Genomic DNA, 12,594 nt, shown 5'->3' with positions numbered 1-12,594 from the left:
TCTCGCTCGAACGTTGTCACCTGCCTTTTATAGGGGGTTTGGGTCGGCAAAATAAACTTTAAATGAGGAGTGGTGGCCGTGCGTGTAACTTTTGCTCTAGAACAGTATAGAAACGTGTATGAACCATGGGTTGTGGAGTATGAAACTCTTTTAGTCCCCCTTTATGCGGAACAACTTAATATTATCCCAGAAATAGTCCATGTGTCCATAAGTATTTGAAAAATCACTGATTTGGATATAATCATTCGATTTCAATTAGTGTTTGAAAAATCGCCAATTTTTGGATAGATAATCATCTTGAGTGATCTAGCTCACGTAACAAATCAGGAATAAGCCATTTTTTTTTTAGAAATGGCCAGTTTAAAGTAGTCCGTATTGGTTCTACGACAGAATTTGACCATGGCTTTTATAGAACTAGCCGGTTCTGTCAACAAATTTATACTAACCATATCCATCTCTTTCTTCTTTTTCTTTTTCTTTTTTTATTGAACCGGCTAATTGGGACCCATTTTATTTTAAAAAAGATTTTGATTTTTTATTTGATTGACTGGATCGCTATCTGCCAAACGACCCAAACCGGATCAAAAATCTTAAAGGGAAATCCAGGTCACTGATCCACTTTTTAAAACCTTGGTCTCAACTCGCCGGCAATTTATTGCTCCCGACTCTCATATCCTCTCCTTCTCTTTCCTGGAGTGGAACTGGGACCTTACCTAACATATGCTCTCTCACCCTTCACAATTTTGTTGAGGGAATTTATGTGCTATTTAACATTTTCAAGTTTGTTGGAGGAATTTATGTGCTATTTAACATTTTGACATTTTTAAATTTCCTTGTAATTTATGTGCCCATGATGATTTGATGTGTACTCTGGTAAGCTACTTGAAATTCACTAAAAAATGATGACATGTTAGAAATTAGATCAACAGAATCACAGAGATACTGAATAGTGTACCTCTTAGGTGTGATTTGATGAAGTGTTTATTACTTTCTTGTCATTTTCCTTGTTTATGGTTTAGTGGGAAAATTGTAAAAGGTCAAGGTTCAACCTTTCAAAAATTGTCCGTACATTAAACCAAGGTAACCTATCTTTCTCTTTGCAACCAAGAAGGTCACAATTGCCGATCCCGACCGGCCGAACTAGTTTTGGGAAAGTATCAGTCCCGGCCTAGTACCCCTTCTATATTTATTTATTTTTATTATACTTATTTAATTTTTCTTTTTTATGCTTGTTTAATTTTTTTAGGTCCCCTTCCCCACCCCATAAACTCTTTTTTTTTTCTTTTTTCTTTTTAATTTTGGATTGCTGGTTCAAATCGATATGGATTATCGATCTAACAATCTGACATGTATATAAAGTGGGACAATCTGCCCCCATCGATCTAGTTTTTAGAACACTGGTAACAGCCAACTTTTCTTTTATTTAATAGATGTCAATCAAAATAGTGTTGTCTTCTAGAAAGTTTATATAAACCACAAAATTATAGGAAGATAACTAATCCCATTTCCATTTTTCACTCTGTTATTTTTATATTTTTGGTAGTCCGAAACCAAAGAGGGTTATAATGCTAAATTGAGCCTGACAGTATATTGGTGGTACCCCCGACAAAACTTGATTGCACCTTGAGAAATTAAAAGGATGTTGAATACCTTAACCAGTGATTCAAAACTTTTGGATCAAGAATCACTGGTCCAAATGGATAATCATTATAGGATGAACTGGTTCCCAGAGTTTGCAAGTATCAAGAACTAGTCCGAACGAGAGCTGGATCGGTTCCCACAAGGCAGGGGTGGCAACCGGCCGGGTAGCCCAGTCCCGTGCGGTCAGCTTGGCCCTAGAAAACTAATGTCTGGGTCACAAAATGTGAATCGAGGGCCGGGATAGGGCCAGGCGGGGCATGAGCAAGGTTGGCTTAGCTTGGCCCGGCCCAACCTCTTTTATGCTGTTTTTTCCTTTTATTTTCTATTTTATTTTATTTGGGCTGGCCTACCGTAATAGGGCTAAGGATGGGCCAGGGTCAAGGCCTCTTTGGCCCAATCAAGGGTGAGCCAGCCTTGGCCATATGGGTAGTGGGGTTGGGCTAGGGCTGGGGCTGGCTCGGCCTGTTGCCAACTATATCTTAGGAAGTCTAGTCCTCTTGTCAGGAAAATGAGTGATTCGGACTAGTGCGATAAATCAAGTTCCCACATATTTTATTTTTTAATATTTTTTTTTTTTTTTTTTTTTATTTCTATGGATCAATGCTCACACCCGAGGATCGGTCGGGTCAGCAATACGGATAGGCAATTTGCCGATCCAGTCTTTATTTCGAGGATGACCGATTTGCCCAGCCAAAGGTTTTAAAAGACGGCCGTGCAGACCTTATGTCTCTGGTCCAAGTTTTGCACAACTTACGTTGATCGTGTTTATTTAGCTTTGCATATTTTATTGTCCAAGAATCACAATTTTTGTCTACGTAAAATTTTCAGGGCAATTAATGGAATGTCACTATACTTAACAATTTTTTAAAGCTATACACACTCATTTAAAATTCTTGCTAAGGGAATTCTAATAACTTATAGCTCTGAAACTTTTAAAATTCTTGCCAAGTGAATTTTCAAAAACCTGTAACTCTGAATCCTTAAGTACCCCTTGAACCGTTATAAAATGCCAAGAATAGACCTCCAAGTTCTAACACATCTCATCGAGACCCCAAAAATGGGATCTGGACTTTGGTTAAATTCAGATAAAGTTGGAATTCTTAGCGATTCGCCGGCGGGTGCCAAAGCTAAAAATCTTAGCTGCACTCGAAGAGGCGCTACATTTGGAAAATTCTAAAAATTTCTAGAAAATTAAACCTATTGTTGGCCAAAGGTCTTGGATGGATTTTTTACCAATTTCGATAAGTCAATTTGTCGAACCCCATCATCAAACTTAAAGATAAATCAAGGGCTCCTTTTTCATAATGGCTCTTAGAAATCAGAGGTCTAAAGCCCTTAAAAATCCTTAAAACTTAGAGAGAAAATCCTTTATATTAAAAGTAAGAAGACCTCAATAGAGGACTCATTGTCATAATCGCATGAGATTTGCTGGAAGTATTGTCGAACCCTATAATGAGGTGTCTGACTCTATTTTCACAAAGGGTAAGGGCACAAATCCCCCTGAATTATCATTCGTAAAAAAAGAAAGAAAAAAAAAAAAGACAATTCCTTAGTTGATCTAACCTTCAATCAATTCTCTACAATACTATTCCTTTACAACTATACTTAATTTTTAAAGAAAATTCAAAATTTTCACCAAGACAATTGTTCAGGCTTAGGGGATGGTTCGGCCTCATCCCCTCAATAAAAGTTCGAAGTAAGAGGACCTTATCCAACAAAAGGAAAAAGTTTATATTAGGTTGCAACCTTACCTTTATGACTATGAATGCACCTCAAAAATCCATCGAAAAATATAGTTTTAATGTTGAAAAACCCCTTGATTGATCATCTAGACATCGAGATGTATGACGATGAAAAATAAACGACTTTAAATCTAAAAAATAGTACATTTTACAACATGCTATTTACACTGTCCATTTTCAAGATTTTCATATGTTTATAGGTCTACTTGATTTTAATCATTTTTAAATTTAAAATTTTATAATTAGATATAAAAATAGATTTTGAGATAATCCTAAGAACATTTTCAACAAAATTATGGGTGTAGTTGGCATACGGATACATCCGTAGGTATAGAGGTAAGGTGCACCTTAAAATTTTATCATGGTATATAATTTTGATGTAAAATGTTCTTAGGATTATCTCAAAATCTATTTTTATATCTAATTATAAAATTTTAAATTTAAAAAACAGTTAAAATCAAGTAGATCTATAAACATATGAAAATCTTGAAAATGGACGGTGTAGATAATATGTTGTAAAATATATTATTTCTTAGAGTTAAAATATTTTTATTTTTCATGATCATACATCTCAATGTCGAGATGATCAATCAAAGGGTTTTTTAGCGTTAAAAACACTTTTTTCAATAAATTTTTGAGGTGCATCCGTAGTTCTATATTATAAGGTTGCATCCTTATATAAATTTTTCTCCAAAATCATATACCATGATAAAATTTGAAGGCGCATCTTACCTCTACTGCTACAGGATGCATCCGTATGCCAACTGCACCCTATCCAAAATCGACCCTTGTTCGTCTCCTGCGAAGTATTATTTCCTGTTTAGAGAGAGAGGGAGGAGAGAGAAAGAGAGCAAACAATGGCGATGAGCATCTCCTGCCCTCACACCTGTAATGCTACCACACACCCATCTTCCGCTACACAAATAGGGTTTAAATCTTCTCTCTCAATTTCAAGCTTCAAAAAAGGGAGAGTGCAGCTGCCAGTTAATAAGCCATCTTCTCTCACTAGAAACTTCTCCATTCGTTGCCAGCAGCAAGTCACAATCCCTGCTGAGCAGAGATGGATGTATGAGCCTGATGAAATCAATGGCCCTGTAATATCTCCCTCTCTCTCTCTCTCTCTCTCTATTCCATTGCCCATAGCTTATTTATGCATCTTGCTTTAAGAAAACAATGGCTTTTCGTTGTGTTGGTTGAAGATGCTCACTTGTTTTAGTTTAGACTGAAAATGCTAGCTAGGATTTCATTCGGAGATTGAGCTCATTGGAGTTATAGAGGTAATTAACTCATAGTTTATACTTTCTGATTATCTCAGTACTAGTCCACTTTAGTATGTTCCATCTTTTCAAACTTTCAGGTTAAATTCTATTTACTGGGTTTGATAAAATTTAAAAAATGCTGTTTATTCCTGTGATTATTTGGTGTAGCAATTATATGCACTTTGCGCAAATTGATGGTTGCACTCTATTCATCGATGACATGCTTCTTGTAAAAGAAAATACAAAATAGAATGTTGATTAATGAAAGATCAGTGTGTGACCTCAAAAAAAAAAAGAAAGATCAGTGTGACCCTGTAACAGCAGAACTTGAGAAGCATTAGGAAAAAAAGTATCAATTTTCAAAGAAAAATTAGCAAACAAGTATCTTTCCTTCACAAAGGAGGTGAAGGAAAGGAGGTGACACTTATGTTGGTATATTTTATATTACCGCTCACTGTTTAAACTGGATGGGGCTATCTTGGATAATTGGTACCAAAGGTTTGGTTGGAATACGGGAGTTTGTGGCTTATGATTATCCATAGGAAGTAGGTTCTTGCTAGCAATTGGTGGCGGTTTGAAAAGTTTGATAACTGCGATAGGGTTGCGGACTTGAGGTTTTGAACTTTGAATGGGCGTTAGACTCGAGGAAGGGAATTAAATTTAAGTTTGAGGATCACTCCAGGTTCATTGTCTGGTTTTATTTATAGCCTGGTGAAGTTTTGTTATAGGTTCATTCTCCGAATCTTTGTGTGTATCATAGAAGCAAGAAGCCAATCCTAGGGATTGCATTGAGATGTTAGCGGATTCAGTGATCTTCCATTTGGATTTTGGGAGGGATCTTACGGGCAAAGAATTTTATGGGTCAAGCAGTCAAGCTAGCTTATGTTGTGTTTTCGAATTAGTGTGGCGCTAGTGTCTATACCCCCATTTGGAACCAGCAAGACGGTGTGGAGGTGTGATTGCCTTGATGGATTCTTGAATAAATTATGTTGTAGTACTTTCCTAAGTAGGATTCCTGACTCAACTTGTTAGCAATGCCTTTTGGAGAGTTTGAAACTACTGAAGTGATCGTTTCGGGTTTCAACTTTCCATCTCTGGCATTGTAGCTTCCAGTAAACCAGTTCCTGGATGCTTGTTTTACTTGTAGGGATAAATCTATGGTCCATCAGTCCTTACAAGACAATTTGGAGTTTCTTATTCGAAAGTAGCCTAGGTTGTGCTAATCGTTGTTCTTATTGGTTGCTGGTTTGCTCCCATGCTTACTAAATCGGGCTTATAGTCTGATATTGTTTCCCAATAGCCACATGAAAGCAATGAAATGTTAAACTATTTAGGAGTATGTGTGCTCATTGAGAGGTTATTAAGATGTTGTTATCCCTTCAGCTCTGATCTTAGAGGAGCTTTGAAAACTCAGAGTGTAAGGTATTGCACAGAGTCTACAATAGTGGTTGACTACCTCGTCATGAAGAGTGAGAGTAGGGTTTGTTAGGGTGCCATTAAGGGGTTCTTAAACATAGTTACTAGGATCTCCCAACTGAGGTGTCTATCCCGCTCAGGGATCTCTCTCTAACACTCCAAGATAGGAATCTCAATGGGATCACGATTTTTAAATTTACGGATGTCAAATCTCCACTTTTAGGGGTCTCTCCTAGCTGCTCGAAAGGGTGGCAAGATGTCAAGAAAATGATCCGTTTGAAACTTAATTGCGATCATACACTCTCTCTCTCTCTCTCTAATGCTTTTGGAGGTTTTAAAATATAAAATTGAAAATAAAGTGGTTTGATATGCATTTGGAGGTCATATAGTGTGAAAAAGAAAATAAAACATATTTTACGAATAAAAAGTTCAACTGCCATGACTTTTTAGCAGTTACTTGTTGTGCCACATCAAATGTTTTTTAATTGTCTTTTGTGGGATTACTGTTACATAGACGACACCTCAAAGGAACATAAAAACATTATTTTGTTAGTTTAATAGTTTTAATTAATATTTTTTATTTTGATTGCACATTTTATTGTGCCTTTTTTTACTATATTTTATTTGATTATTGCATGTTTTAGTTTTTAATAAAATTTCCTTTTTAATATTTATTTATTATTAAATAATTCTAGGGGCCATCACTTGGTGTGACTGTAAAGTCTCGAGTAGCCAGCGCAAGAGCGCGGGTTCGAGTCCTGAGAGCGGCCACTTTGTGCATAAGGCAAAGGTTAGGACCGTTTCCAGCCCACCCCTTCCGGGACCCTGCTTAGGTGGGACCAGCACCGTGTTACGGCCCTTTTTAATTAATTAATTATATTGAATGCACTCCTGATCTAGGAAGCTATGTGAAAATGGCTCACCTGAATCTCCAATTTGAAGAACAAGAGTTTGCATGACCTCACAGCAGCAGCCTTTGGATCGCCTTAAATGGAAAGGCTTATAATTCTCACAATTTATAGTGTTCTCAGTTCTCACCATTTCCAACCTTTTTTTAATCTCCCCCCTTTAATGTTCCAAGCATTTTCCTATGCCTTTTGTGCCCAAACTGCACATGCATTGCCTCACTGTTCCATGTCTGTCCTCTCTGCCGTATAGTCTAACCTGGATGGAATGGATAACGTAGATTCTTAGAAACGCCTCTACCTGGACATGCCCCTAGATAGAGCTCCTCTAATCACCTCATCTTATATTGTCTATGATGCACTGCTCGTAAGTGCTTAATGTATCGGTATTGTACTGTGGTGAAACCACTACTAATTCCAGATACTGCTGGGATACTTGTGAATATAAAAACACATGACTATACAAAATATAATGTTAATGAAATATAATTTTATGCAGTGTGATATGGTTTACATAATTACATATGTATGGATGCCCGTATTTCTATATTATTCAACCTATAATATTATCATATTTGTACTATATCCTGGATATAGATGTTTTGGATTAGGAGGCTCACATCCGTGTCCGGGATTTCGAGAAATGTTCATTGTTGAGTCATATCCCTGTTCTTCCTATATGTGTCCATATGTGTACTTATGTCTAGGCATCTTAGATTATATCCCACCTTTATCAAAGAATTACATACTTTATCTTACTTAACTAGTGTTGGTCTAAGAATGGTGATGACCTTAAACTTTCTCTTAACCCATCACATGCCCAGGTAAAGGGCCTGGGTTGTGTTAGATATGGGGACTTATGGCCTCACTGAGGGCATGACCGTAAATAGAGCAGAATGGTAGACCAAGATTCGTATAGCCGACTCCAATGAATTAGGAAAAGGCTATGATAATGATGATCTTACTTGACTAGTGTACCTCCACTCTCTTCCACTAATCCATTCGAAAACTTTATGTCGTCATTATTTCTAATGTTCTTCTAATTAGAGGCTTCATGCTCAAAAGCCATTATGTCATGGGCTTTTTAAGATTATGCTCATTTGATAGTCTGTTGACAATAAAAAACAAAAATATGTTGTCAATTGTTCCGTGACAGGCTTTAGAGTTCCTTGTTGAGCTTCATATAAAAAACCAAGTCCATATTAATACTGCTTATGCTATAAGTTTGCAGTATTTGACATTCTGTTGGCAACTCTTTTCTGTGTTTTTTGCTCTTAGCATTCTTTTTGTCTGTAACTTTTACATTTCTTTGATATTCATTCCAGGACATTTGGAACAGGACTTGGTATCCTAAAGCTGCAGATCATGAGAACTCAAAGAAGACATGGTATATAGTCGATGCCACTGACAAAATTTTGGGAAGGCTAGCATCTACAATTGCCATTTATATTCGAGGGAAAAATTTACCGACCTACACCCCTAGTGTAGACATGGGAGCTTATGTCATTGTGGTATGTATTTCATTTGATAGATGACAAAATCTAAACCGTTTCAACAAGTAATTCGATCTTTGTTATTGAACAACCATTTGGTATGGTTGGAACTCTTTATTCTGGAGCCATCATGTGGATAATTAGGTGCAATTCTATCTGTGTCAGTAGATTCATTATAATTTATTGCTTTTGATTTTTTCTATGATTCTTTGAGCTTGTATATATGATTTGATGAGCTCGAAAAAAAATCAGTAAGTTTCTCTTCTATGTTCTTTTTTACAGATAATGAAACCTAAACTATCTCACTAATTAATATTGTCTCTACTGTTGAGTGTTCATGTTGTTGTAGGCTCTATTCCTTAAAATGTTGTATTTTCTAATAATTAGCCCACGTATGCATGTAGAACTTGTTCCTGGCCATCTCAGTTCTTACTTCCCCTCTTACGTGCTTCCTACATGTATGTCCCTATATTATTGTGAGCCTATATTATTGTAAAAGTTTGATGATGCTTGTCAACAATGCCTCTTGTTTATTATTTATCTCTATCTCTAACTATGACTCCACAGTAATGCTTGTTAGGTTTCTCCTAAGCAAGCTAATATATTTTGAGAGAGCACCTTGTGAGGCTTTGGTGCATCTTCGTCTGAGCATCTAAGTTGGACTTTAAGGTTTTGTGTTTCTTCTTGACCTAGATCTGAGGAGGGCATCTGGTGAATAATGTTGCATTTTGGTGACTTCTTGTCGTCCTCACCCATTTTCCTCTAGGGAGTATCTAGATTTTCTATGATCTTAGTGAATGGTTTTGAAATTGAATATGTACAAAATCAAGGTAGAGGGCTCAATATACTGAAGGCCATACACCTGATTATCATGACCGACCTGATTTTCGATGATTGCAATGTGTTCCCAGTTTCCTCTGTGCTTCATGTAAATGTTTATTTATGTGGGATGCACAGGGATGGCTTTGCCTGGTGTTTTGTTGAACTTCTGTCATTTCATTAAGAACTGATGGTTCTAAGCATTCTGAGATTAGAAAGCTTAGAACCAATTGTTATTGAACCTCTGGAAATACATGCTTGTGACTGATCAATTAAAAGTAGTTGGACTATCTGGTTTAAAGCTTGATACCCAGACGGGACACAATTGTTATTAACTACGGGATAAGAAAATGAGCAAATAGACTTTTACAGGAAAGGAAATGAAAAGAAAAAAAGAAGCAGTAGTCTGGCACAGGTGGATTAGGTGACAGGTGCTATGAGGTAGTCTTACGTGGATGCCAATACGAGTGTTGGTGGCCATGATTGTCTCAGGTGTCTAGTACATTGGTCTAAAATGTTAATAGGGCTAGACATGTCCCTACATTTAATTTTAAGTAAAATATTGTGTATTTTATGATATCCAATTGTTCCCCTTTCTCTAACACGGATTAAATGGGTGGGGAGACGGTGGCTTGAATGAGACAAACTCAAACTGAGGTAAGATTGAGTCCCCCCATGTGCTCTTGCATATTTTTGAGTACTTGACTATATACCAGTGTCCCAATATGTCAACATGCAATATAAGGCCTATGGCTACGTGTCGTGATAACACTGCTGAGAAGTCTCGTTTCTGGGAAAGCAGGCCTCTTTTTATTTTATTTTGGATTGTATGGCATCATTATGGGGGTTACCTCATCCTTTTCCCCTATGATAAAGGAAAGGGTGGGATCGTGATTCGATGAGGTTGCAGATGATGAGAAACAATAGAAAAAGTGATTGGGCAGCATATGAAAAGCATTTCCTATGTACATTGTTTCGTAGATCGCATGTTTCTTGATTTGATTAGATGGTTGCTCTGGGGAGGAGGCCTTCTTTTGAAGAGGGTCTAAAATTGTGGTTAGATTTTGAAATAAAATTATATCTTTGTTGCATGTTCAGCTAAATGTAGAGAGGACAGTAGGGAAACTTTTTTTTTTTTGAGAGATAGGGCAGTAGGGACACTGTTTGTTAGTAAGACTTTCAATAACAAATGATAATAATAATAATATCAACCGCTGTTGATCCCTTATATTATATATTGTACATGAAGGTGAATGCAGAAAAAGTCGCTGTTTCTGGCAAGAAGAGGATGCAAAAACTATATAGAAGGCATTCAGGAAGGCCTGGTGGAATGAAGGTGGAAACATTTGATCAACTCCAAAATAGAATTCCAGAGCGAATAATCGAGCATGCTGTTCGTGGAATGCTTCCTAAGGGGAGGGTGAGACCATAATATAGTTTTTATACCTTACGGTTTCCTTGTTGAACTCATTTAAATATAAAATTTAGTAAATATTGAGGTGCACTCACTCTACGACCATTGCTATTATTGTCTCATACTCTGATTTTAGTGTAATCTTTGAGTAATCTCTGTATATTTGTGCCTGTGTTCTTGAACACTGTAGTGGAAACATTGTGTCGAACTAACTGAGACAAAAATAGTATTTCTGTGCTTATAGTTGTATTCAAGTAAAATGTTCATTGTACTTATTCTTGTGCTAGTCTTAGGTGTAGCTTGCATTTTAACGTATTTAATCTTAAGCATGTGTTTTTCAGTTGGGGAGGGCCCTCTTCACACACCTCAAGGTTTACGAAGGACCGGATCACCCACATGAAGCACAACAGCCAATTGATCTACCTTTAAGGGACAAGAGGATACAAGTCCAAAAGTGATTGCACATTGGGACATAAGATGACAAAACCAGCAAATGCTCTTGTGCTTGCCCCTTTCCCTACTCCATCCCTAACCTAGCTCTAGCCCCTTCCCCTATCCCATCCCTAACCTCCCTCCACCCCCTTCCCATACCCCCTCCCCCCAAATTTTTATGTATGTGCTTGTGTGGATAACATGTGGGACTTTTTTTCTACAATTTTGTATGCATCCTATTGCCAGCACAATGACCATTTGCTTATCAGTTTATTAAAGTATGCAAAATTTGTTAATGAATAGCGTTTGGCAAGTAGAAGCTGGAATCAGGATTGGAAATCCCATTTTGAAATTTGAAATGAAAAAGTTTTGAGTACTAGGTAATTGAAAATACTTTGTTTGGTTAATCTATCGGGAATTCTAGGGATTTTGGAAGCTGCTTATTGGTATAAGCTATAATTTTATCAACTTTGAAATATGTAAATTGACTAATATTACTATTCACTTAAGTTCGTTAATGAAATTGATATTTGTTAAGAGCAAATATCTCAGTCAGAAGACCACTTGATAGGAGGAACCACACTACTAGATGATTATTAAAAAAGTAAAATAATTGAAATTTGAGTATTCTAACATTTAGATCTCATCATCTAAAAATTGGATAGTCTCTGTTCAATCTCGATACAATAATTAGGAATTTTTATTGTTGAGCTTAATCTATGGGTAGAAGAGGTTAAATCCTCAAAATTTGGGGTCCTAAAATTAATTTTAGGTGAGGTTTTACCCGATGGAGTAGAATGTATCGAAGGAAATATCTTTTGGCATGTCTTAAGGAAAAAAGTTTAAGGGAGAGACCCTAAACAATCAAATTAAGGGCACCTCCAAAATCCACTAGAAAAGGTTGTTTCGATGTTACAAAATATTCAAATTGATCATCTCCACTTCAAGATGTATGGACATGATAAAAAATAGATTTTGAGTTTTAAAAATAGTCCAGCTTATAATGTATTTACATATCATTAATTTTCGATATTTTTTAAGTGTTCATATATCTGCAAGATTTGCTTTGAAATTTATAGTTACATATAAAAATAAAGTTTCAAGCCGTCCAGAAGAGTCAGTGCTGAATAACCCTTTATGAAATAAATGAATGATATTTGGAAAGCATCTCGTCCTTGATAGTCTGGCGAAATGGATGACATTGATTACAACGAAAATACTTCTTTCAATGGGTTGAGACTTGAGAGTACGTACAACGATTTTAGTTTTTATACATTTTTAGTAGAGCCAAAATTTTGGGGGCTACATTTTTCACCGCACACACATTTAAAAATATAATTTGAAATCGAAAAATTAATGCATAGATCCTCTTTTATTTTTTTTAATTATAAAATGCTCCAAAACTTTTCCAGCAGTGGTCCCTTCTTTTATTATCTCCTTTATATCCAAAAAATACCAGCTAGCATCAAACTT

General features: G+C 36.4%; 1 protein-coding gene across 1 annotated transcript; it reads left to right on the top strand.

Annotated features, from left to right (window-relative positions):
• The first annotated feature begins 4,184 nt into the window (after positions 1-4,184).
• Positions 4,185-11,421, top strand: EMB1473 (Ribosomal protein L13 family protein). The gene is made up of 4 exons (XM_006856564.4): positions 4,185-4,477; positions 8,289-8,474; positions 10,525-10,695; positions 11,031-11,421. Exons 1-4 carry the CDS (start codon positions 4,241-4,243, stop codon positions 11,145-11,147), a joined length of 711 nt encoding a protein of 236 aa, XP_006856626.1. The 5' UTR covers positions 4,185-4,240; the 3' UTR covers positions 11,148-11,421.
• Positions 11,422-12,594: the final 1,173 nt, after the last annotated feature.

Source organism: Amborella trichopoda, chromosome 13 (genome assembly GCF_054954075.1).
Source record: "Amborella trichopoda isolate Santa Cruz 75 chromosome 13, AtrichopodaSantaCruz75HAP2 v2.0, whole genome shotgun sequence".
Lineage (NCBI taxonomy): Eukaryota > Viridiplantae > Streptophyta > Magnoliopsida > Amborellales > Amborellaceae > Amborella > Amborella trichopoda.
Note: the sequence above shows the minus strand (reverse complement) of the source record. Positions and strands in the feature narration are given on the sequence as shown.

Bases quoted from the DNA above. Each gene is read 5' to 3' on its own strand.
- EMB1473 (XM_006856564.4), top strand. From the start codon at position 4,241: ATGGCGATGAGCATCTCCTGCCCTCACACCTGTAATGCTACCACACAC. The intron at 4,478-8,288 runs GTAATATCTCCC...TATTCATTCCAG, and splicing joins CTGATGAAATCAATGGCCCT to GACATTTGGAACAGGACTTG. The intron at 10,696-11,030 runs GTGAGACCATAA...TGTGTTTTTCAG, and splicing joins GAATGCTTCCTAAGGGGAGG to TTGGGGAGGGCCCTCTTCAC.